The 26,280-nt window shown below is 43.1% G+C and overlaps 1 protein-coding gene across 1 annotated transcript in view; it reads right to left on the bottom strand.

Annotated features, from left to right (window-relative positions):
- CUBN (cubilin) overlaps positions 1 to 26,280 on the bottom strand; it is a 276,297-nt gene that overhangs the window by 5,871 nt on the left and 244,146 nt on the right. Inside the window, exons 60-66 of the mRNA XM_081230089.1 lie at positions 18,508 to 18,716; positions 8,144 to 8,306; positions 7,578 to 7,783; positions 6,057 to 6,204; positions 4,947 to 5,128; positions 1,782 to 1,947; positions 65 to 300 (exon numbers count right to left, since the gene is read on the bottom strand). Of these exons, the coding sequence (XP_081086215.1) occupies positions 65 to 300; positions 1,782 to 1,947; positions 4,947 to 5,128; positions 6,057 to 6,204; positions 7,578 to 7,783; positions 8,144 to 8,306; positions 18,508 to 18,716 (1,310 nt within the window). The remainder of the gene's footprint in view (positions 1 to 64; positions 301 to 1,781; positions 1,948 to 4,946; positions 5,129 to 6,056; positions 6,205 to 7,577; positions 7,784 to 8,143; positions 8,307 to 18,507; positions 18,717 to 26,280) is intronic.

Here is a 26,280-nt window from a genome sequence, read left to right as displayed (position 1 = left end):
TTTTAAGCTCCTTTCATTATTTAAAAATAACAATTGGGAGTTTTTAAAAGTTTGTTTTACTCACTGCGCCGCAATACGGTCCAGACGATGGAGAGTTAGCATCCGGGCCGTCGTAGAGCAGGAGATAGTTCTGGACGCATTCTCCGGGATCGTCAATGCTGACAAAGTAGAAGCTGATGGTGACGAGTCTTCCCGCAGGGGCAATGATGGTCCATTCGCAGTGAGTGTTGTTTGGGTAAGTGCCGGGATAGCCAGGGCTGGTGACCGAGCCGCTGTCTCCGTAAAGAGTCCCGCCGCAGCCTGCGAGGAAACAGGTGCGCGAAGCTTCAGTCAACCAAGTAGAAGCCATCAGCGCGCTTTAGCGCACTTAAGGCTATGAGACAGTGGTTCTCTCAAGGTGCTGAGGCCCTCTGCAAGAAAAGCGGGGGCAGGAACCCTTTTCCCGTCCCTCCTGCGGCTGTACCCCCAGCCCCTCACTACCTCCCCCCGCTCCATCAAATATCCCTCCCCGCCTCTCACGGCTTAGGAAGGGCTTCCTCCAGATCTTTGCTTTGAAAATAGTGGGTTGAGAGCACAACGGGAAAACCAGGACTTGGGAAAGTAACTGCAGGAGAGAGTGAGGTTGATCTCGGGTGCTTTTGATGGTGTGGAGCTCTCCAGAGGCAGTGAGTGAGATGATAAGGATGTGGGTGAAGTAAAATTAAAAGGGAACTTCCGGGGAAGAACCAAAGAAAGAGGTGTGTCATTTAAGGTTTTGGCAGTAACGATTCTCCAAGTGACTTTACCAGGCTGAAAACTGACGGTTCCAAGATTGATATGCTTAACAAGCCAAAGCTCTTTAAGTATTGGTGCTAATTTGTTCAATGTGTTAACTTGCACAGGAAAGCTATCGTTATTTAGACCAGACAGCCATGGGCATCCAGATATCCTGAGCATAGGAAGAAACTGCGGAGCATAATTAAGAAGCACTGGGGTGGGTTTCTGACCACTGGAGGTTTAGTCCTGCCTCTGCCACGATCTAGCTGTGCGTTTTAGGCAACGCCTCAGTTTGGTGTTTTATTTCCTTGTCTGTAAAATTAGGGCACAGAGATCATCTTTTACTTTTGGCAGTACCAAGAAATCGTTATCTACAATTGTCTTAATAGAATCCTTTTCTAGTCCTCTAGTATATTTAAAATGAGTCCTTTTGATTATTCTTATTTTAAAAGTTTTTAGATATTTGGGGGGACATTTCATAAAGATATTCCTTCTCTCTTGAGTTAAGTGCATTGACATGACAAATTTCCTTCACTTATTGGTAAAGAGCCAACCAAAAATGCAGGAAGGTGCTTACTGTCCTGTAAAAGCCATTAACCTCCAGGACTGCCAAGAAATGAAACGTGGCCTCCAAGGAACACAGCTGCTTATACACACACAAGTATGTGTTCATAACTTGGCTTTCTGGCAAACTTTTCAAAAAAATCCTCAGAGGACTACCTTGATGATCAAACCAAAAGTTAAAAATAATGACAAAATCAGAATTTATGAAGGAATTTAAAAATCTTTGTACCTTATTTGTGCTATATATGTAAATATATATTCTTTAATATACAGAAATAATGAATAAAAGTAGCATTTTTTAAATCTCTACACTTTCAGTGTTTAAAAAAATCTCTATTTTTAATGGAAAATAATCAAGTACACAGATTGGGGAAAAGGTCACTTTAACTGTCTTCTTCTATTAGACGCTGTATGTTTTTCTCAGCTGCATTACTTTCCCTTAGAAAGGGCCAGGGTCTTACCAGAGGGTGATGAGGTCCAGATAATTTCATATCCATGACCAGAAGTTGCACTATCACTCTTAAATCGTAGGTATAGTTCATGACTTCTGGAGAAAATGGGATTCGGCAACAGAGCCCCACAGAACGTGCCCAGCAATGGCGAAGTGCTCTGGCTTCCATTTCTTACCTTTAAAAACGAGTCATTAATGATTACACTTAGACCTATTGTACCTTCTTCTCTGATTTATCATCACTATACGTTAAGACGTGAGACAGTTGGAATGACAACTTTTTTGGGGAAAACTTTGTCTTTTTACGTACTTAATGGAGGGTTCATACACACAGAAGTCACCTTCACTTGCAAAGGAGAGAAACCAATTTGTAGATCAAAAACCATTTACAGTTGGATTCAGAAATGTCTGTTAATCTCCAGTAATTAAAACACAACAGCATGTTTCTATAACCAGCTAGTTGACTGGTGTATAACAAACTAGTTGTATCTTTCTTCTTGGGGAGACATTTTGAAGAATGTAGTTAAAGTGAATTTTAAAAAGATGGGTTGGGGGAGAAAAATATTATCTGCTTTGTTTCCAGTCAACTCCGTTCTACTTTATTCATCATACTGCATTTATGTTTTTATCTCCCGTTGAAAATTGCTTGGCTATAAAGGGGCCATGAAAAAACAACGTACAAAGTTCAAAACGAAAGGAATTTCTACATGGGAAAAGGACATAATTCAAACAGTCTTTAAAATTTCTGACTCTTAGATTTATTTTAAAAACCCTTTGTGAAGGTGAATAGATTTTTTTTAATTCACTGCATGGTGTAGACAGACACGTGATTCAGGCAGTGTAGGGTTGGAACGAGCTCCGCATGGATGGGCGCTGACTCTATGTTGATACATGTATTTAAAATCTTGGAAGTCCCTCCAGTCCCTTTTTAATCCCATAGTTTAACATGTGGTTAATTGCCAGTTGTCTTAAGTCACCCAGTGTCTTCAGAGGTGTGGTGGGTAGTCTTGTTGGGCTGTGTTGATCTGGAGAGAGCCCTTCTTTTTTTGGTCATGCCCCGCAGCTTGTGGGATCTTAGTTCCCCCATCGGGGATCAAACCCAGGCCCTGGCAGTGAAAGTGCAGAGTCCTAACCATTGGACAGCCAGGGAATTCCCTGGAGAGTTTCCTTTTAGGTCTATGGAGTAGCCAGTGGGAGAGAAAAATGCCTTTCTGGTGCTTTTTGGGTTATTCTACTAAGTGTTTAAACAAAGTAGCCTTGCCATGGATGGAGCAGCCATTTGGCTGTCGGCAGACAGAGAGGGCTGCCATATTCAAGAATGCCCACCTGCCCCACTACAGTCTTGGCTTTGGGTCTTTTTCCTCTGGTCCTCTTTAGAAAGCTGATGCTCTGAGAAAGGAAGCGAGATATTAATTCCCACTGATGTGCTAATGACTTGTCCTTTTCATTTCTCTCTGCCCAGGAGGAATGGGACAAGGAGAGCAGAGGGCATCTCTGGGACTTTAGGTGACTCTAAAAGGGGAAGTGAAGGCAGATGCAGATTCCAAATGGGGTCTAGAGCTTGGGGTTCGCGTGGCAGAATACGGTCAGAGTCCTCAGTGAGAAATTTCCGTTCCCATCACCGTTTACATGAATGGAATGCGGAGGCTGCAATAAGCCGTGCCAGAATCTTCCCGCCGAAAACCAGACACAGCAGTGCTTCGCAGGCCTGAGTCGCGGTTTCCTGTCTTTGCTTATTGCACAGGAAGTTTCAGACCCGTTGCTATGAGATAAGGAAGGGCAACAGGGTGGAGGGGGGCAGTGGTCACCCCCCAGGGCTGCAGAGTCAGCCCTTGCTCCCCAGCATCCAGGGGCAAATGGCAAAGTTAACTCCAGTCGATAAGGGTCAACTCGGGCTTGAAGCGAACCACGAGTAGCTGCACTGTGACTATGGGCTGTCAGGATGATCCTCCCTTCTCCCGTACCCGAATCCTCCCCCTCGTGTCTGCTTTACGCGCCACGTAACTGTTCAGACTCCATGGTGGGTGAGGTACGTAGGTGTGAGTCTAATGACCTGATTGACGCACACACTCCTGTCTCTCCCTCGTTTCCTCTCTGCTACATCCATGTCCTCCCCAGTCTCCTGCTGTGGCTGATGTTCCCCAAGAAAAGGCATGAGCTTCCTCTGAGTACTTACTGCACTAGAGGTTGCAAATAGTCATTAACAAAGGACTTCGATGAATTTTATAGGGGGAGCTTTCCAGGATAACAAAACTCCATAACAGGCGTAAAGGAGAAAACAAGCGGTTTGGAAACCTTACGGAAGATTCGCACGTACACGAAACAAAGCCGACTTCGGGTGTCTTGGGTTAAGGTCTCGATGTGAATTCAGTTCAGCGGGATTCAGCATCTTTCTACACACAAGCCTTACAGGGCACCTCAGTTTATTTCCTAAGAATGACTACATTTCCAACAGAGTCTGCAAAGGATGCTGGAGGGAGCTGGAGGGTTTTCACGGCAAAATACGGGCACTGAGTTCCAGACACAGGAGGGTTCTCTCTCGGTGGGGCGGGGGACAGGCAAACAGCAAAGGTGCTTCTTCATCCAGATGAGGAGAAAGGAACACAGCACTCTACCTTCCTCTGCCCACCACGTGGTCAAGGAAAGACCCTCCTTACAGAATACTGAAGATGCTCCAGACTTACTGTGGCCATCAGGGAAATCAGCCAAACTATTTAGTCTCACGTAGTTTCATTTTTACTTCTACACCAGGCACACTTAAAGTCAGAGTTCTCATCTGTCTCCAAAGCTAGCACTTTGCACTTGGATCTCCCTCAGTTCCGGTCTCAACTCACACATTAGCTCCTTAAAGAAAGCTTCTCTGTTCCCAGACTGATTAGGTGCCCCTAACCGTGCTGGCTGATAGTCAACAGGGGTGGACAACTTCCTGTCTGTCTTTCCCACGGACTGTGAGCCTCCGGGGGACCCTGGATATGTCTTGTTCCCTCCTGGATTTCTGGCGTCTGGACCTAGGAGATGGTTGGCAATTGCCTAAGTATTTAGGCAATGAAAGGATAATGAATAATTTAATGAAATGAGGAAGGGATATGATTAGCAGTAGCAGAGAAAAATGAGAAAAATCTTAAGGGATCCATTGTCTTTTAAATAATTTACATGATATTCAAATGTATGTTACCTCCAAGAAATCACATGTGCAGTCACTTGAGCCCTCGATGCCAAATGAGTGAAAGAAGAGGGAGATGGCATGGTCACGGGGGGCTGTGAGCACAACTGTACAGTCCAAGTCACTGCTGTAGCTGCCCGGCCAGCCGGGACTTCTCAGGCTGCCAAACGCCTTCTTATATTCTCGGTTGCAATCTTAGAGGAGAGACAATAGTCGCAATTAACGTATGCCATGCAGTATTTAGTGCTCCTTCAACTTGACAGGAATAATGCAAAGAGCTTATTAAATGGGAACAAACTTCAGAAAAAAAGCTAACCTAGCCCCTTCATTTACCTTTGAGATTCGTGAGATCCCAAGACTTAAAGCGAATGGCACACTGAGCAAATGCAGTGCAGTGTCTTCGCACAGAACACCCCCGTGTGAGACAGAAAATGAGTAAATGTGCACCCTCTCCTGTGAGGACAAACATTCTAGCATTCTCCATGCTTTTCTGATGACACGGAGCTGGAGTTGGCTGACAGACTCTCTGGGCATAAAGGCTCTACCTCCAAGACAGTTTTGCGTGAAGATTTTTCTTCAAATCCTTTGGTGAATTATTTATTCTGATAGAACTGGCAACTTACAGTTCTTGACCATTTTTGGTAAAAAATACCCAGAGCGTTTTCATTTGTTTGTTTTAATCAAAGGCAGCTTTGGTTTTAATCAAGCTTGAAATGAACATTACATATAGTGCTCTCTGGAAATAAACTTCTCAGTGACAGAATCAAGTAATTCTTTCAAGGCTCCTTGGTTTTTCCAAAGTAATTTTCTAAGATATAGTGATTCTTCTACATGGTTAAGTGAATATTTAATACAATAACTGGTATATTTTTAAATTAACAACATGAACTTTGAAGAATATGCTGCCATTCTCGACATTTTAATTAATATTTTATTTGCTTTACCTCTTCAGAAGTCAACTTTAGTAATTTGCTAAATTGGGCCTGGCTTCTAGTAAAGAGTCTTACCTCATGTGGGTGTGGTTTATGTCAACAAACCTTAATTTACTCAAGGGGGTCAATTCTAGCTGTAATTGTAATAATGGCAGTTTTTCTGAATAAAAGATGAAATCCCAGAGCTCACCTGCAATCTGATAGGTAAAACCCACTCTAGAGTTTACGTTAAAAACTTCCGATTTAAAAGTGACGATCGCGGTGCTCATGGAAGAATAAAATGTGGGTACAGCTGAAGCATTTCCGCCGCAGAACCGAATTCCTGGATTTCCATTACTCTGAAATGAAACGGAAGCCAAATGCCGGTAGATTTAGTATCAAAAGAGAATAGGCCAAGGCAGAAATTAAATTGCATACAAAAATATGGCTTAAATATTCAGCCATGGAGACCAGTTACAGAGTTTAATGCACTCTGCAATAAGACTTCACCTTGGCCTTGGAATCTACAGGTGCCTCGCAGTCTTCGAGGGGTGGGTGGGAGGTAGGGAGGCCACGTTTCTGCTGAAACCATGGGGCGGACGCCTGCCTACTGAAAATAAGACCTTCCCCCTCACTCCGCTGCCTATCCAAGGCCGTGCCGTTGCTCAGAGCGCATCCAGGCTGTCGGAGGAGCTCGCCACAGTCCTACTGGGGCTTCTCCATTGTTCTGAACTCTGTAAGGCTATCTAGCACCGCTCCTGGCCCTGCATCACCGCCGCTTAGCAAACCTAGAATGGATGAGCTCCTCCTCAATCCGGAGAGAGACAGCCCGGGCGTTCCCAGGAGCGCCCGCTAGGCATCGCCCTCAGTTCGGGAGCCCTCCCTCTACACATGTTCCCGGAGTAATCTGATCACTCTCATACCTCAACTGCCTACTCACATGATGATGACACCCAGATCTTCAGGCATTCTGTCAACATGACACTGTTATGGTCAACAGTCTCCTCAACATCTAACCCCATGGGCAATTCAGACTCATCATTTTTTTTTAAAACCAAAAGAGCTTTGCTCTATGTTTTGTTTTGTTTTGTTTTTTTGCGGTACGCGGGCCTCTCACTGCTGTGGCCTCTCCCGTTGCGGAGCACAGGCTCCGGACGCGCAGGCTCAGCGGCCATGGCTCACGGGCCCAGCCACTCCGCGGCATGTGGGATCTTCCCAGACCGGGGCACGAACCCGTGTCCCCTGCATCGGCAGGTGGACTCTCAACCACTGCGCCACCAGGGAAGCCCTGCTCTATGTTTTTAACCGTGAATATAGTCCCACTAGACTGGTACCAAATGCCTTCCTAACTGTTCCCTTCAATTCGTTCCACACACAGATCCCACTGACGGCAGAAGTGCTTCTCCATGGAGCACTGCTGTCAGAACACCAGAAATGCTCATCAGAAATGCAGGTTAACGGGCGTAAGTAGGGGAACTGGTCTCTGAGGGTGGGCCCAGGCGCAGGCACTTTTACCACAACACCCAGATGTTTCTTAGGCACCTGACCTACCGACCAAGTTCAGGTTTCTTAATGCCTATAAATAGAGGGTTTCGTAAATGGCTGAAAACCACATCAGGCTGTAAGTAACTTCGAGAACTTATTTAGTCATAGGCCCTCCTTACTTCAAGTGCTTTGCAAATACTGGTGAAAAGGTCATACATGTGACTGTCATTCATCCTGTAACTGTTACCTCTGGTGGGTCCTGAAACTCTAAGTAGTTCTGGTCATAGTCTTGTGAGTGCAGCTCAAGTGCCCACACAGTAATCATGACCTGCTGATGTAGAGGAGCTTCAATGACCCAAGTACAGGTGGAAAATGGGACAGCTGGGTCTGATGAGTTGGGTGACGAAATACTTTGTGGGGTCCAAGTTGCATTATATGTTCCGCCACAAGGCACTGAGATGGGAAGAAAGAAACAGCTTAGAAGACATTTGACTTGTAACTCGTCACACATATTTAAAGTTCTGCTTTCCTGACTCTTCCAGCCCAAAGGAGCTATATTTACATCGTTCTATGAAGGATTTACAGTCTATATTCTTGACTAAGACTGTACCAAATTTGTACCATGGATTAAACACGGAGTAATTAACGTGGTGTTTAGTAACTGACATTGAACTTAGACAGTCATTAACATTGAGCATAGTAATTAACATTGAGTTTAGTAATTAACACTGAGTATAGATATAAGCATGGCATTATTTTTAGTGCATAAATACACGTGTTTCATACTGTGTAAAAATGTCTCAGTTTACTCACTGTCCACGATGGTATATGTAGCATTAAATCCTTCCCTTTCTAAAGTTAAGTCACTGACAAATTGAACTGTAAGGAAGTTTCCAGAAGAAATAAATGGAGCAGGTACGGTGGAACCACAAAATGTTCCAGCCAAGTTGGCATTTTCACTGTCCCCATCATATAACTGAAAAGAAAAACAGCTCATTAGTTATCCATTATTCACAAAGAAGCTGCATATTTTACACTAAAATGGACATGAAGTTACAACAGGTCATGGTTAAGAATCTTACACTAATGTTCTTTTTTTAAAAAAATATTTATTTTTATTTATTTATTTGGTTGCACCGGGTCTTAACTGCAGCTCGAGGGCTCCTTAGTTGCGCCTCGCTGGCTTTTTTAGTTACAGCATGTGTGCTCCTTAGTTGCAGCATGTGAACTCTTAGTTGCGTCATGCATGTGGGATCTAGTTCCCTGACCAGGGATTGAACGCAGGTCCCCAGCATTGGGAGCGTGGAGTCTTAACCACTGCGCCACCAGGGAAGTCCCCACACTGATGTTCTTAAAGCTAGTTTTAATTTAGGAACAGAATTGCTATTGAATCATTGATACTATAATGATTTTTAGTAAAAACCTGGTATATTGCCTAAAGTTTTTTTTCTCATTGGGAAAGTAAAATTCGATTTAAAAAATGATGGGGCATTAGAGCCAGCAAACCCATCGCCGCCGTCACCTCCGCCCTCCCTGCCGCGCTGCTCCACACTGTCGTGGTCTCTCACCTGATTACCACTGCAGCCTCCCCACGGGGCCCCCCGACCCTGCTCTTGACCCTCGAGAAGCTGTCTGCAGTACGTCAGCCAGAAGCTACAGTTTAAATGTAAGTCAGACCAGGTCGCTGCTGTGCCGAGAACCCTCCTCACTCCTTCTCATCCACCCAAAGCCGTTGCGAGGGCCTTCGAGGCCTGATGGGGTCTGCTCCTACCCCCATCCCCGGCCTTTCCGACCTGGCCTCTCATGGCCACTGTCTTTGCTCAGCTCCCTGAGCGATCCCGGCACTCCTGCGTCCCGGCTGTTGCGTCTGCAATTCCCTTTGCCTGGAATGCCCTCCTATTTATCCGCCTGGTTTCATTCCCCTCTGTCGCTTTAGGCCTTTACTCAAATACCACTAACTCACTGAAGCCTTCCCTCAATACCCCTATTTAACATGCAAGCTCTCCCAATATGCCCTTTCTCCTTTCCAGCTTCACTTTTTCTCCAGAGCACGTATTACCTTCTACATCATACGTATGTATATATTCATATATAATTTAATTTACTGTCTTCCCCTCCGAAGAGAATGCAAGTTCCATGAAAGCACAGGCTGCTGTCCGTTCTGTTCACTGCTGGGCCCCCAGTTTTCAGAAGAGCGGCACACAAAAGGCACTCAATAAATATCTAAGGAATGAAAAAGTGCCTTGATCCCTGTCTCCCGCTACCCACACCCCCCAAGCCTGCTCTCCCCAAGTCGTCTTTGTGTCAGTAAAGGGCTCCAGCCTGACACCTCAGCCACTCTGACTCCTCCCTGTCTTCCCGACCCCGCGTCTACCTTGCTCCACCTTCCACATCTATCCCAAGGGTTCCATGTCCACTGCTCCCACGGTGCTCCTTCACCTGTGTTGTTGTAACATTTCCTGACAGCTCTGGTTCCACAGAGCATTCTCCACCGAGCTGCCTGAACATTTGCAAGCTTAGAGTAGAATATGCTCCTGCTTGGCCGACAATATCCCCACGGATCCCCACTGCATCTGAAGTAAAACTCCACCCTCTCTACTGTGGTCTACAAGCCCCTCTCTGGTCTGGCCTGGGCCGCTCTTGGCCGTCGCCCCCTCCACACATTCCTGTAACACCCCCCACCCCCCAGGCCCTGACAAGTCTCTCTGAGTGGCCCCTCCTGCCAGGAGCTCTCTGCTCAGCCCTTGGACCACCCACTCCTCATCACGGGGTCTCAGCTCAGACATCTCCTCCTCAGAGAGCCCAACCCTATCTAATGGGCGCTTCCCCAATATCTTCTTCTTTCCTACGACGATTAAAACGTACCTTATTTATTACTTATTGCTTATTTACCTCTTCTGGTCTCTCACCCATCAAGCATGTAATTCCCACGGGCAGGGGACTTTGATTATTCACTGTGTGTCGCCAGCTTCCAGAGCAATTCCCAGGCACAAGAGCCTTCAGCAAATGTCCATTGAAGTAGCGAGTGCTTGGATTTCTCTCAAACACATTACTAGAAAACAAAGTGTTGGGACTTCCCTAGGGGTGCACTGGTTAAGGATCTGCCTGCCCATGCAGGGGATGCAGGTTCGAGCCCTGGTCCGGGAAGATCCCACATGCCGCAGAGCAACTAAGTCCATGCGCCACAACTACTGAGCCTGCGCTCTAGAGCCCGCGAGCCACAACTACTGAGCCCACGCGCCTAGAGCCCATGCTCTGCAACAAGAGAAGCCACCGCAATGAGAAGCCCGTGTACCACAACGAAGAGTAGCCTCTGCTCACTGTAGATAGAGAAAGCCCACACGCAGCAACGAAGACCCAACGCAGCCATAAATAAATAAATAAATAAATAAATAAATAAATAAATAAATAAATAAAAGACTTGACCTTTAAAAAAAAACAAAACTCTAACATCAAATTTTCAAAACAAACAAACAAAAAAAAGTGTTCTCCACCTGAGTAATCTCTATTGCATTGCTGAAACAAGTATCTGTGTGTCTATCCAAATATTGAATTTATAACAGAACCATGGTGTGTTATAAACCTCAGCATAGCCATTACCACTGATGTTATTTTTAAATGCTGGGAATACATAAAATAGAAATGGTTAAAAACCGTCAAGTCAAAATAAACACAAAAATAAATTTACCACTAGATGGCACTGTTTCTCCTGCTTAAATGATCTCAGTAAAATTTTAAAGCCAAAAGAAACCGGAGAGTTGAGTGATCTAATCCCCTCATTTTATAGAAGAGCAGATATGCCAAGTTTTAGGTAATGTACCTTTCCTGGTAAACAAGTTAAAATTTTATTATAACCATTGCTGCCTTTATAATCACGTTATATTGGCAAGCATTTTTATTCTAGGTACTGTGTGCCAGGCCTCCAAGCAAGGCTCTGTGTATACAGGGATGCATAAAGCATTTTCCAGACACTCATTTGACTCACAAATAATGAGAGGGAGAGATTCATAAATTAAATATATGTGTGTGTGAATTATACATAAAATAGAGAAACATAAGTGCTACAGGAGAAGAATTCAATGTATCAGGGTAGCCCAGATGATCGAGCCAGGACAAACCTCACACGGCCATTTGAACTGGTATTTGAAAGTAAGTAGAGACCTTCCAGACCTAGAAGAGAGGAAGGGCATGACACCCTGATGGACGAGGCATGGAAGGCCACGGAAATAAAAGCGGCCTGGCGTGGGTCAACACCTGCCCACACTGTGACCAACCTGGAGATCAGGGTGAGAGAATAGAGGTGGGATTGGGAAAGTTCACTGGGACAAGACTGACATTTCCCACACTTCACACGAAGGACTTTGTATCTTCTCCTACGTGAGGTGTAAGATCTAATTTGGGTTTTAAATAGGTGACTGGTCAGTACGATGGAAGGAAATTTCCTACATGACCGGCCTCGAGCTGGCGTTTGCATTAGTTCGCTCACTGCTACCATAGAATTTCTCCTAATGGAGCTGAAATAGGACAGCCGATGGAGGCTTCTGGCCTCCTGTGTAACCGAGGCCAGGATTTTCTCCCCCTGCTCTCCCATCCCTGAGGCCTCCACCATGACCTTGCGCAGGGTGGCTTTATAGAGAGTGGCAGGAGGAGCCCTAAGCAACGCTGCTGATGCGAAACCCTACACACGCTAGGAGGTAAATGGTGCCAGGACCGGCACCGTCACCAGCAGCTGCGTAGTGCCTTCCGGGAGCACACACTGCTGCCATGACGGCTTTGGGCCTGGGGCTTGAATTATGTCCTAAGTCTGAAGTCTTGTGGGTGCAGATAAGTGCTGAGAGGAATTTTGTGTTTGCTTGGCTTTTAAACCTCTTTAACAGTGACACATATTAGAATCCAGTTAAGGCCCGGAGGGAATTGCACAAATAATCTAGTGGAAGAGAGCCTCTGACTACACCTTCTACCAGACCCTGCCCATTGCTCAGCCATCAATTGGAGCAGCTAAAGAAAGTAGGGAAGGACATTTGGGGATTTTTATTTCTATGAACTTTTAATGCATGAAGGCAATAGGCTTTGATATTGGGCTTTAATTCTTTTTAAATTTAACTCCAGGGCTACCCTGGTGGCACAGTGGTTGTGAGTTCACCTGCCGATGCAGGGGACACGGGTTAGAGCCCTGGTCTGGGAGGATCCCACATGCCGCGGAGCAACTGGGCCCGTGAGCCACAACTACTGAGCCTGCGCGTCTGGAGCCTGTGCTCCGCCACAAGAGAGGCCACGACAGTGAGAGGCCCGCGCACCGCGATGAAGAGCGGCTCCCGCTCGCCGCAACTAGAGAAAGCCCTCGCACAGAAACGAAGACCCAACACAGCCAAAAATAAATAAATTAATTAATTTTAAAAAAAATTTAACTCCATAATTTTAGACATTAGTTTCCTCAGGACTTTATCGTTTAACATTTCCCTGGAAATGTGATAATGGGAGAATTCTGATAGTCTTATTTGAAGCATCTCTACATTGCATCTCAGAGTATCTTCATGAATTCTTTGATTGTACTGTGGGACCTCTGACAGGGTCCGCTGGACAACAGGCCTGGGCATAATCTGGGATGAGAATGAGAGTAGAGAGTGATTTTTTAGGTTTGGGGTTGAACTCTGATCCTTTACAGAAACTTTTGGGGAAAATGTTTTATTGCTGCCAGTGATCTCAGGAAGATCCACTAAGGGGCAATGACGAGAATCACTTCTGACTGCAGGAATTTTTTTTTTTTTTTTTTTTTTTTTTTGCGGTACGCGGGCCTCTCACTGTTGTGGCCTCTCCCGCTGCGGAGCACAGGCTCCGGATGCGCAGGCCCAGCGGCCATGGCTCACGGGCCCAGCCACCCTGCGGCATGCGGGATCCTCCCGGACCGGGGCACGAACCCGCGTCCCCTGAATCGGCAGGCGGACTCTCAACCACTGCGCCACCAGGGAAGCCCAGGAATTTTTATATAACAATAAAAAGTAGTATTATCATATGAAATAATTAATATTATTAATATAATTATTATGTAATCTCAATGTTCTTTTCCGGTGTCTGGCATACAGCAGATGCTGAAGTTAACATTTATGGAATGAATGAATAGTAGGTACTACCTCATAAGGATGGGGACCTGACGCCTCCATAACTGCTGACGCCTCCCCAGAGACGGACAGCCCTCCTCTCTCGGCTGATCACAGACTGAATGGTTAAGCTCAGTGGGTTAAGATAGAGGTTTTCCATGGGAACAGTACTATCCCCTAGGGAGTGTTTTGCACAAGTGTGGTGTTTTGGGCTCATCACAATAGTTTGAGGCTATAGCTGGCATTTAGCATTTAGAAGCCACGCTGCGGAATCCCATCAAAATTCAGGACGTGTCTGCGAAGTGAAGATTTATTCTAGGTCCTACATACCTATGAATGTCCCACCAGACGTGTATAATAAAACTGTTTAAAATTCTTTATCCCAGGACCTAAGCCCATTCTGTATATAAACACAAAAATATTTTGCACAGTTTTTAATATGTACCAAATTTCCAAGAAGGCAATTATTGCATAAGTTGAGGGAAGTCTGTAGTTTGTTCTGTTTAGAACCATTTGATTTGAGTCTTCCACCATTCTGGAAATTCATATTGTGGATGGGCGCTGCTATTGGCATTTAAGTTGCAAACAGAGCTACCCCATATCACTTTTTTTTTTTTTTTGGTGGTACGCGGGCCTCTCACTGTTGTGGCCTCTCCCGTTGCGGAGCACAGGCTCTGGACGCGCAGGCTCTGCGGCCATGGCTCACGGGCCCAGCTGCTCTGCGGCATGTGGAATCTTCCCAGACTGGGGCACGAACCCGTGTCCCCTGCATTGGCAGGCAGACTCTCAACCACGGTGCCACCAGGGAAGCCCCCCTCCATATCACTTTAAATGTATGCCTGTGCATTGCCACAAGTCCACATATTAGAAGAATCTGACTACTTTATCTAGTGACTTAGCATAGCTGTATCAGAGCATTTACATACTGAAATACACACTATTCTATAGGCTTTCCTTTTATTTCTCCTTTATGTTGTATTTAGCATAATTATAAATTGAAATTATGTCTATGGCTAGGCTATGGCATAGATGACCTTTCACTTCAGATGGTCAAAGAATCATTAGACAATACTGGCTATTCCAGGGGGCACTGATTGCATTGAGAAGAAGCCGGGCAGTGCTAGGAAGGAGGCGCCTCCTTTCTGCCAGTTCCCACGTCTGCTGGCAGAGCAACGTCGGTTACGGTCCTGGTCGGGAGGCCCCCACTGCCGTCTCACTCACTGTGCTCCACAGAGGAACGACTGAACTGCGGGGCATACGGCAGGCAGCTCCCGCCCCTCCTGACCCCCTTCCCCCTGGTGGCCAGTCTCCCACACCCCACGGGAAGCATATGCTTTCGTGCTGTTCCTCTGAAACCCAGCTCAGCCATCCATCCAGTAAGCCCTTCGGAACTTCAGAGTAACATCACTCATACCCTCTTCTGCTCTACGTTTCTGTGTCGTTCATGTTTATTGGCTTTGTCATGTTGTCAGTCTCATCCACTTGCAGCTCCGTGAGGAAACTTATCTCACAATGCCTGGCATATAATCATGTCACGTGACTCTTCATGGAATGGATGTGATGTCCATTTCAACAGCAGTTGCTCAGTGAAATACACAATTCCCTATTCACCATGTTTATCTTTTTGTTGTTGTTTTTTGTTGTTGTTTTTCACTTTTTTTTTTTGGCCACACTGCATGGTTTGCAGGATCTTAGTTCCCTGACCAATGATTGAACCCAGGACCTCAGCAGTGAGAGCACTGAGTCCTAACCACTGGACCACCAGGGAATTTCCCTACTGCAGTTATCTTAACAGCTTTCCAAGTCAGCCCTTTCAAAAACAATAATGATACAATTACAAATGAATAATGGACTTGGCACGTTTTCACCTGTATATCTACCTACAGAATTAAATTAACTTTTCTAAAAAGTGATTTGATTATAATCTCTAAGAAACAGTCTCAAATGAGTCAACTGTCCCATTTATCACAGAGAATCTCTTTAATAAAGGTACCTCCCGGCCTCACATTCCAAGAACTGCTCGGTGATCTGCCAGCTTAGTGTAAGCTGGAGAAGTTGCCAAACTGAGGGAAACTGCTTTCCCAAAAAGGAAAACAAAAGCAGATCTGAACAGAATTTCTTTTTGAAAAAAGGACATTTTGTATTGAAGCTAGAGGATAACTCCTTGTTTTCAATATTGCTATGTCTATCCTAAATAGCTTGAGGACACTTAGAAAATTAATGGTTCCTTTATTTATTTTTTTTAATGTTTTTTGGCCACCCGATGTGGCTTGTGGGATTTTAGTCAGTTCCCCCATCAGGGATCGAAGCCGGGACCTCAGCAGTGAGAGCGTAGGGTCTGAACCACTGGACTGCCAGGGAACTCCCAATAGCTCTTTTGATTATATTATCGAATCACACATAGAAATGAATCTTGAAAATAAATCCAATCAGCCCTCCAGCTGGCAGGACCATATTCTATTTTTTTTTTTTTTTTTTTGGTGGTACACGGGCCTCTCACTGTTGTGGCCTCTCCCGTTGCGGAGCACAGGCTCCGGACGCGCAGGCTCAGCGGTCACGACTCACGGGCCCAGCTGCTCCGCAGCATGTGGGATCTTCCCGGACCGGGGCACGAACCCACGTCCCCTGCATTGGCAGGCGGACTCTCAACCACTGCGCCACCAGGGAAGCCCTGGCAGGACCATATTCTAAACATCCCACGTGAATTTGTATTTATAATAATGTATATCTAACTTAATTATTCATCATATTTTTTAAAAAGGAGATTCTATAGCCCTCATACCCATCTGGAATTACCCAAAGGGGGGAAAAAAGAAAGAAATTTATTTACAACTTATATGTCAGGCACAGTGCTGAATACTCTTTATGCTCAAAACAGCCTTGCAAGACAGGTATGGTTATGTGAATTTTTGTTTGTTTGTCCAGTAGACGAAGTGATGAGGAATCAGGGAGATACGGAAATTTGTCAGGTGGCAAAGCTGGGTTTGGGTCCATATTATCTGCCTCAAAAGCCTGTTACTCTTCTGTAAAATCAGGGTAGTGCTTAAATAGTCTTGAATCTCAGCTCACTGCTGCTCTGGCCCCTTTGGTCTCATTTCAGACCAGAAGAACTCAACCCGAACGGACATTTCTTGTTATCTACAGTCTTTCGTGAACTGCCTCTGATCTGGCTTCTGTGCCAATACTTTATTTAAATGGTTGTCATCCTATCTAATGAGTTTTTTCTTTATCTTCACCTTTCTTGGCTTCTGATTTACAATTTAATAGCACTGACCGTGCATCCTTGGCAAAGACTTTTCTCCCTCGCCTTCCGTGATAACTGCATTATTCCTGGTTTGTCCATGTCTTCCATGACGCGTCTGTTTCTCCTCCTGCCTGCTTTGTCTTCTCTGGCTGCCTCACGCTGTACCTTTCCTTTTGCTGAGCGGGAGCCAGGCTTTCCAGCGCCATGCAGCCTCTCTCAAAGACAGCATCTCTCTCCAGATAGAAGAAATGCCCTTTTGCTGCCTCCTGTCTGGGCTGCTGTCTTCATGCTGGGGCTCCTCCCATTCTCTGCCCCCGGGGAAATTTCACTTGTCTGCTTTGCTGTCACCCAGACTGAACCAATACTTACAAACCCATGGCCTCCTCCTAAGACTACTAACATTCTCAGGCCCCGACCAGGGTTGGAACCCATGCCCCCTGCAGTGGAAGGGTGGAATCCTAACCACTGGACCGCCCGCCAGGGAAGCCCCAGTACTGATATTCTTTTGGGCTTCCCAGCTTGGTTCTTTTCACAGTGAAAATGTAAGACAGCCTATATGTAATGAAGGGCTCAAATGTGTATTTTGTCTATGACTTTTCCTTCTCTTTCTTTTAAAACCAATTTCTGTAAAATTTCAGATAATTTTTGAACTTCAAAGTTTCTCTCACACCAAGGTTGTCATCTGCACCGTCTCTGTACCCTTCTCACCTAACGGCAACTTCTTTCTGGGGTCGTAACCCCAGAGTCACCCCCAACCATCCACCCAGAATGCTGATTGCAGAGTCATCTTTCTTACGTCCTGCTCTCAACTTACCACTCAGTGGAAAACCTGCAACCACTCCTTATTTCCAACTGCCTAAAATCTAAGTGCCATGAGCTTGACTTTCAAGATCCTTTGCAGTCTGGATATTTCTCCACTCAGGCAGTCTTACTTCTTGTTCCGCTTTCACAATATTCTGCTCTGATAAAGCCAGCCTCTTCACTCTTTCAACTTCAATGCCTTTTTTGTATGTTCGCCTTGCTTAGAATGCCCTTCCTCCCAGCTTGAATAAGTGTCCCCTCATTCTGTGAAGTCTTTCTTGTTCACAGCAGATCATCATGAATCATCCTCCCTTTTAAACTTGCACATGGCTTCAAGCCTATGCCCAATGCACTTGAATATTGACTCTCCTGAGCTACCTAGTGTTGATTTGCATGTGGCATCCCTTAATTCTGCAATCAAATTTAAGCTCCTTGTGAGCGGAAGTACTGCTTTACTTGATGTTTTCCCCCAAGAGTGTAGTAGTCTACATTGATTGATGCTACTTAGCACTTTTAATCTGAATGCGTATAGCCTGATGGATACAATGATTTAATATTAAAGAGTCATTTAAAAATTGAAAATTTTCTTGATTACTTCTAATGGGACTTCAGAACTAAGGTATTTTTCACATCTAAAAGTAATATAAGTAAATATACAAACTTTGAAAATAAAGTAAGGAGTGATGATTTGCATACAGACACTGTCATTTATTTTAGACTTTGCCAAAGATTTGAGTATCTCTTTCCACACAACCTATCTTCCCATAGATCATCTCTCGACAAGGCTTGGAGGAACAGTAAATCTTAAAGCTAATGTTAGAAGCTGCACAAAAATTTTGAGTCATTTGTATTAAAGATTATTTTGATGTGAAGATAGAGCATCTGCAACATTATACGCTATGTCATTGAAGAAAAGGTCATTTTAAAAATTATCAGCACTCACAACTTTCAGGACTTCCTGTGTGGTATAAACTGGAATACACCATGAAAAAGTCTGTATTAGAAGACTCTGTGAAGAAACATAATAGCCTTACCTTGACGTAATCATAAATGCATCTTTGCAAACTAGTTGCTGCCTCCAGAGCAAATGTGTTGAAGGTGAGTCTAATTAGTTTGTTTACAGGGGCGGTCATGAACCATATGCAGTTTAAATTCTTGTCGTATCTTCCATTCGAATCAGAATCAGGAGAGGCAAAGGTATGATCTGAACCTGTCAGATAACCACCACATCCTTGCTGAGGCCCTATGTTAAAAAAAAAAAAAAAAAGACACATCACGATGCAGAGCAAACAGAATGGAACTGAAATTTTATAAGGAGGGGTTTTTCAAAATCATATCGTTTCTTCTTTCTGTCACACTTTGAGGAACGTTATCACACCGCACCCTGGGCTCCTCCGAGCTTATGCAAGCGTGGTGCCCCTCACCTTAGTTTCCTCGCTATTATTTCCTCTTCAACCACCAATCCATCAATCTCTACCAGCTCACATCTAGTTGCCTAGAAAAGTGGGTACACAGATAGGGTTCTATATGCATTTTTGGAACTCTTGATGTGATTTATTGGAGCTTTTCCTACTCTTGAAAAATCCAATTTTGTACAAAATAAAGTATTTTGCATAACAAAACTGATGGAAACTGTGAACCCGTTTTACCTTTAGGTTCTGCTTTTATGAACACTGTCAGACTGAAAACTGAATTTAAGAAGACTTTACCCAACATCCCAAGAAAACTGGCTCTCAACAAATCTTTTATTTAAATAATCTGGTAGAAAGAGGCTGAGAGGCATATAACACTACAATTCACTTTATATTGAACTGTACTCTATATTTGAATTTTTTCTTTTCCAAAAATAAGGGGAAGCTGAAGAAGAGGAACTTTATTGGAGAAAAATATCTACTTTGAAATGAAAACTCTGAAATTCGGAATAAAAATACGAAAGAGAGATAAAGAATACTCTCAATACTCAACTATGAAAAAAAATATGGCACAAACTCCTCAGACCACGGGATTTAGTTTCTTCCACTCCACAGCCTAAGGTGATGCCTTGGTAAGGAAGAAAAACTTTACTGACAATCTCGAAAGATATACATGAGGATGAATTAAGCTCAGAACAGCCCTGGTAGGAACAGAGATGAAATAGGCGTTCAAAAGAGTATTCATAAAGCTTGCATTCTACACAAATGTGCGTCATTACAAGTTCCGCAGTTAAATTCAGTCTCATTCCATTTACTCGATCTGTTAAAAGTGAAAGGGTTGCTTTCAACATTAGGGGGCGCTATGATGCAGGACTTCGCTCTTGGCAGGAAAGGCAAACAATGGCTGCCGACCTCGGATGCAAAGGATATCAAATGCGCGGAGCGTTTTCCAGGATAGCCTTACTCAGGAGGTCAGGCTACCCTGTCATAGCTTCTAAGTCAAGTAAAACTACAGAGTATTTGCACAGTCCGATGTTTCCTGGAGTTGAAATGCTTCCGAAGGCCCAGTCCCTGATATGTCCATAGATGGCATCTAGAACAAAATTATTCTGAAACCAAAGCAATGCTCAACCACTTAAGCTTACTGACATGCCTAGCAGGGAAGAACAATTACTCAGGGTTTTAATGGATTGAGAAAATTATTTATCTATTAAATATTGCCAAGGAAATATATTCAGTATTTTTTAAATTAATTTTTATTGGAGTATAGTTGGTTTACAATGCTGTGTTAGTTTCTGCTGTACAGCAAAGTGAATCAGTTATACATATCTACATATCCACTCTTTTTTAGATTCTGTTCCAATATAGGTCATTACCAAGTATTGAGTAGAGTTCCCTGTGCTCTACAGTAGGTTCTTACTAGTTATCTATTTTTGTATTTAGTACTGAGATGGGAGAAGATGAATAGTACTCCAATAGCAGTGATGAGTCATAAATCAACAATAATGATACAACTTAGAAAATGAGAGGTGCCATAAAAGAGGCAGGAAAAGCCTTGTGAGTTGTGCAAGAAAGGGAGATTATTACTTCAGGCTAAGAGGATCTAGAATGTTCAAGGCGGAGGTGAGAGTTGATCTGCATCTTAAGGACAAACAGGACAAGACCATGTAGACTTGCCTGGTATGGGCAAGTCCAGGTTGAAAGAACTCGTAACCAATGGTTAAGTGGACAAGAATTTACACGTATAGAATTTGACCTTTAGACTTTATTCTCTGGGCAATAGGGATCCACTAGAAAGGTTTTTGATCAGAGGAGTGGTAGGGTCAGAATGAATGCACTTTCTCGTCCAGTCTGACCTAGAGATGCATCTGGTGGTCACGTTTACACATAAGGGAGGGCCTGGAGGAGATGAAGCCAGGCCCAAGGACACCCCTGTGGTCCAGGCTGGTGGAGGCAAGGGGCAGTGCAGAGCTGGAGGTCTGCATGTAGGAAAACCAGACCACTGGGCTTTATTCTACTAACCCATCAGCTGCAAAAACTAAACGCTATTTTTAAAAATTCAAGCTATATATTTTATCACCCCTTGCTTACTAATTGTTGCTAATAAGTTAATAAGGGCAGAATGACAATTGTACTGGGCACCGAGTGCCATTATACACACTTACTAGACGAGATTACTGCTGCAGCTATTACTGCTACTGCTGCTACTAATGCCCTAAGACAGAGACACCCTCCCTTCAGGAAACCAGAGCAAGCATCCGCAGATCGCTGGTGTGCACTGGCATAGACTGAGTGGGAGACTGCACGATTCCTAACGTTTCAGCATCTCTCTCTGCAGGGCCCTAGAATGGACAGAGTACAGTAAGCCCCTACATACGAACCTTCAAGTTGCGAACTTCCAAAGATGCGAACGTGCACTCCATCCACGTCAGGCGTGAGTGAAGTGGCAGCTGGCCCTCCGTCTCCTATTGCTGCGATCCTTCAGCTCTACCATCTCCCACCTCCTCTCCCTCCTCCAGTCAGTAACTCTTCTTGCCTGTTTACTCAATGCCAACCCCTGGATGCCAGCTGTTGTGCTGTACTACTGTACTTTTCAAGGGACTGTACTGTAAGATTAAAGAAGTTTCATTTTTGTGGGGTTTTTTTAATGTATTATTTGTGTGAAAAGTATTATAAACCTATTACAGTACAGTACTATATAGCTGATTGTGTTAGTTGGGTACCTAGGCTAACTTTGTTGGACTTACAAACAAATTGGACTTATGAATGCATTCTCGGAACAGAGCTCATTCATATGTAGGGGACTTAGCTGTATATTTTCTGTCACTTGATGTTAGGTTTCACCATATGACTTGCTTGAGACAATGGAATAGTAATGGTCATGGAATAGGAAGAGGCCTTAAATGTGCTTATGTTTTTCGGCTTGGAGTTTTGTCCTCCTGTGATCCACCAAGAGCTCACACCCTGGGTACCTGCGTGGAGAGCAGACCTGACTCCAGGCTATACGGTAGGCCAAGCACAGTCAAACTGCATCCTGGAACAGGCAGGCAAACTGGCCTGCTGACCCATAAGTGATAAAAATAATATTCCAGGTATAAGCCACTGCATTTTGGATCGTTTGTTATACAGCATTATTGTGGTAATAGCTGACAAATACAAAAATAGCTTTTTTGAAGTATCAAACTATAATAGAGCACATTGATGAACTCATAAAATATACATACAAGTAAGAAAAAAAAAAGGAGAACTAAAATTATCATCAGATAGTCCTGGCTAAAATAGTCAAATAACTGAAGTAAATATAACATTATATGAGTGAATTATACAACTCATATTCTATATGAATAAATAGTCAAATAAAAGATGTCTATATCCATCTCTGGACAACCACTACTTGGACAGATGGTGGCTGGCTAGCTGTACTTTCAGATAACAATCGGCCTGACTTCAGGCGTTTTCCTGTTCCCCAGTGAGCCAGCTAGGGCTTCAGGCTGTAGTTGAATGTAGTTGAAGGAAGCAGCACTGAAGCACAGGAAACAGAACACAAATGCAGTTAAGCCTGGTTCCTTAGGGAAATGGGAGTTCCATAATCCTTTCTTTGAGTAAATCTTGCTGTGATTTTCAAAGCTACAGTAGACAACTGCCCTAAAGCAGTGAATTCATTTAAAAAGTTCAACTAAGCTTCAGATGATCATGTCTTATCTTTTTTGCTAAAAGTGAATTGGAGTTATTATTCCCTACTCCCTAACCTTAAACATGTACCACCTTTTAAGTATCATATTTATATCTGCAAGAAAAAAATTTCTTAATGGCTTTTGTAACCTGAGTTATGTTTTTCTGTTTGTTTTCAGTAATTTCCCTCAATTTGCCTCACTTTAGACATGCTAATTTAAGACCCAGCCTAATTTAACTTAGAATGTGTACTTAGTCTGGTAATATTTGGGAAGCATAAAACTGAAATACTAAAAGAAAGGTAATTTCAGCAGTTAATCAGTAGCTATAGTTACAAGTAAAAGAGCAATGCAATGCATAAAGAACTCAGGATAAGGAAAATTATATAATTAACTTTTAATTTGTTTTGCATTATTTTGGTATTACTGAAACACCCTATGTATGCATTAATAGTCTTATGGCGTTTCATGAAAATCATTCTCATCAACTTTGAAATTTTAAAAATGACTTATTAAGCAATGTATAATGATATAATCATGTCAACTGATGCAAGAAGAGGATTTGACAAAATCCAACACACATCATGACATAAACTCTCAGCAAACTAGGAATAGAAGGGAATTTTCTCAACTTGATAAAGAGCATCTACAAAAACCATATAGCTAACATGATACTTAATGGTGAAAAACTAAATGCTTCCCTCCTAAGGTTAGGAACAAGGCAAGGATATTTTTCTCACCACTCTTATTCAACAAAGTATTGGAAACTCTTGCATTGTAATAGACAAGAAAAAAATACAGACTGGAGAGGAAGGAATGAAGTTGCCACTATCTGCAGATGCAGAATATCCCAAGGAATCTACATAAAAATTCCTAGATTAACAAATGAGTTCAGCAAGAACTCATTCTCTGGGTAATCGGGATCCACTAGAAGAACAAGGCACAAAAATCAATCACATTTCTATAAACTAACAATGCACATGTGGAAACCAAAGTTAAAAATACAATTGCTCTAAAGAAAGTAAAATACTTAGGTATACACTTACTGAAATGTACACAGAACTTGTGTGCTGAAAATTACAAAGTGATGAAAGAAATTAAAGACCTAAATAAATGGTGAGACATATGTATTCATGGACTGGAAGACTCAGCCTAGTAAAGATGTCAGTTATTTCCCAAATGATGCATAGCTTTAATTGTAATTCCTACCAAAGCCCCAGCAAGGTTTTTCTGTTGACATAAAAAAGCTTATTTTAAAACTGGGGTACGTCAAGACAACAGAATATTATTCAGGGCCAGAAAATGAACTATCAAGCCATGAAAAGACATGGGAGCAAGTCAGTGCATATTACTAAGTGAAAGAAGCCAATGTGAAAAGGCTACATACTGTACAATTCCAACTAGATGACATTCTGGAAAAGGCAAAACTAATGAGACAGTGAAAGAATCAGTGGTCGCCAGGGGTTGGGGGGAGGGAGGGAGGGAGGGAGGCATGAACAGCCAGAGCACAGAGGATTTTTAGGGCAGTGAAAATACTCTGTAAGATACCATAATGATGGATACATGTCATTACACGTTTGTCCAAATCCATTGAATGTACAACACCAGGAGTGAACTGTGACTCAAACTATGGCTGTTGGGTGGTTATGATGCTTCACTGAACATCATCAGTTGTAACAAATGTCTCACTCTGGTGGGGATGTGGTCAACGGTGGAGGCTGTGCACGTGAGGGGCGAGGGCATAAGGGGAATCTCTGTACCTTCCCCTCAATTTTGCTATAAATCTAAAACTGCTGTAAAAAATAAAGTCTTAATAAAAACCAACCAACCAAAACAAAACAAACAAACAACTTATTTTAAAATGTACATAGAAAGTCACAGGCTCTTGAATAGTTAAAACAATCTTGACAAAGAAGAATAAACTGGAAAGGATCAATCTACCTATTACTATACAGCTGTAGTAATCCAGATAGTATGATATTCGTGGAGTGTTAGACAAACAGATCAATGGAAAAGAATAAAGAACCCAGAAATATGTCCACACAAATATGTCCAAGTGATTATTTAGAAAGTTGCAAAAGCAATTCAATGGAGGAAGGATAGTCTTTCAACAAATGGTGATAGAGAAATTGGACATCCAGGGGCAAAAATTAGGTCCAACCTAAACCTCAGACCTTGAACAAAAATTAGCTCAAAATGGATCGTAAATATAAATGAAAAATGTAAAACCATAAAACTTTTAGAAGAAATCAAAGTAGAAAATCTTTGAGACCTCAGGATAGGTAGAGTTCTTAGCCTTGTTATCAAAACACTATACATAAAAGGAGAAACTGATGTGCTGGACTTCATCAAAATTAAAAACTTTTGTTCTAAGAAAGGCCCTGTTAAGAGGACAGAAAGCTAAGCTATGGACTGGGAGAAAATATTTGCAGACCATGTACCTGAGGAAGGACTACTACTGAGAATATATGAAGAACTCTCAAAACCCAATAGTGGAAAAACAATCTAATTAAAAAATGGGGAAAAATTATGAACATATATTTCACCAAAGAGGATATACATATGACCAAAAAAACACATCAAAATTGTTCACCATTAGGGAAATGTAAATTAAAACCATAATGAGATATGAATACATTTCTATCAGAATGGCTAAAATACACACACACACACACACACACACACACACACACAAACACATGTGATAGCTCATTGTAGAATACCGCACTCCACAATGGAATGACCAGGGTGAGGGTGTCCCAAGTGTGGATAGCACAGAAAGTACTCCATAAGGACTTTCTAACCAAGATGATAGAACACAGGTGACAATGAAATAGCATCTTAAAGTGCTGAATGGAAATAATTGCCAAACTAGAATTCTGTATTCAGAGAAAAAAATCCCACAAAATTTAAGACAGAATAAAGCCATTTTCAGAAAAACAAAAACCAAAAGACATTTTTACTAAAAGATTTGTAATAAATTAATTTAAAAAAAACACTACAGGGAGTTCTTCAAAAAGAAATAAACTGATCTCAGATGGAAGCACAGAAATTCAGGAAGAAGAAGAACAGCAATGGTAAATATACATAATTACTAACTGAAACAATAAAAACATTGTATATGCTTAAAACATGTAGAATTTAAATAATTGATATTAACAGCACAGAAGACAGGAAGTGGATTCATGGAGTTAAAATGTTGCATTTATCATGATATGTAAAAGGACTAGTTTTAAATTAGATTCTAATGAGTCAAGGGTGAATGTTACAACCCCTAAGGTAGTAACTCAGAGTAACCGAATATATAAGTAATGATCTTTATTTATTTGTTTTTGTTTTCTTTATTCAGGACCCATTTATTCTCTAGCTCTGCCCACAGGGAGACACCCTCCCTGAAAAGGCGTTCAATCCTTCCCTTCACTTTAACACTTGTGCTGAAAACACGTGTTCCAAGGTTTCAGCTATGAGATCCACATTCTTAAAGCCCTGATTCTTAAACCTCATCTAGATCTCTCCCCTTGGATGGCGGGAGATGACCCAACCACAGCGAAGAACAGCTCAGGACTGGGGGCTCTGCTCGCCCAGAAGACCTTGCAGCTCTCCTGAGCCCCCCGGCTGGAGCCAGGATTAGGGCCCTGAGACGAGGGCCGCCTGCTGGGCTGCCGCCACCTCGGGCCCTCTTCCCTAGGCTGGCTGTCCCCGCTAGTTTCCCCGGAGTCTGGGG

The sequence above is a fragment of the Mesoplodon bidens genome (genome assembly GCF_964165515.1).
Source record: "Mesoplodon bidens genome assembly, chromosome: 3".
NCBI lineage: Eukaryota > Metazoa > Chordata > Mammalia > Artiodactyla > Ziphiidae > Mesoplodon > Mesoplodon bidens.
Note: the sequence above shows the minus strand (reverse complement) of the source record. Positions and strands in the feature narration are given on the sequence as shown.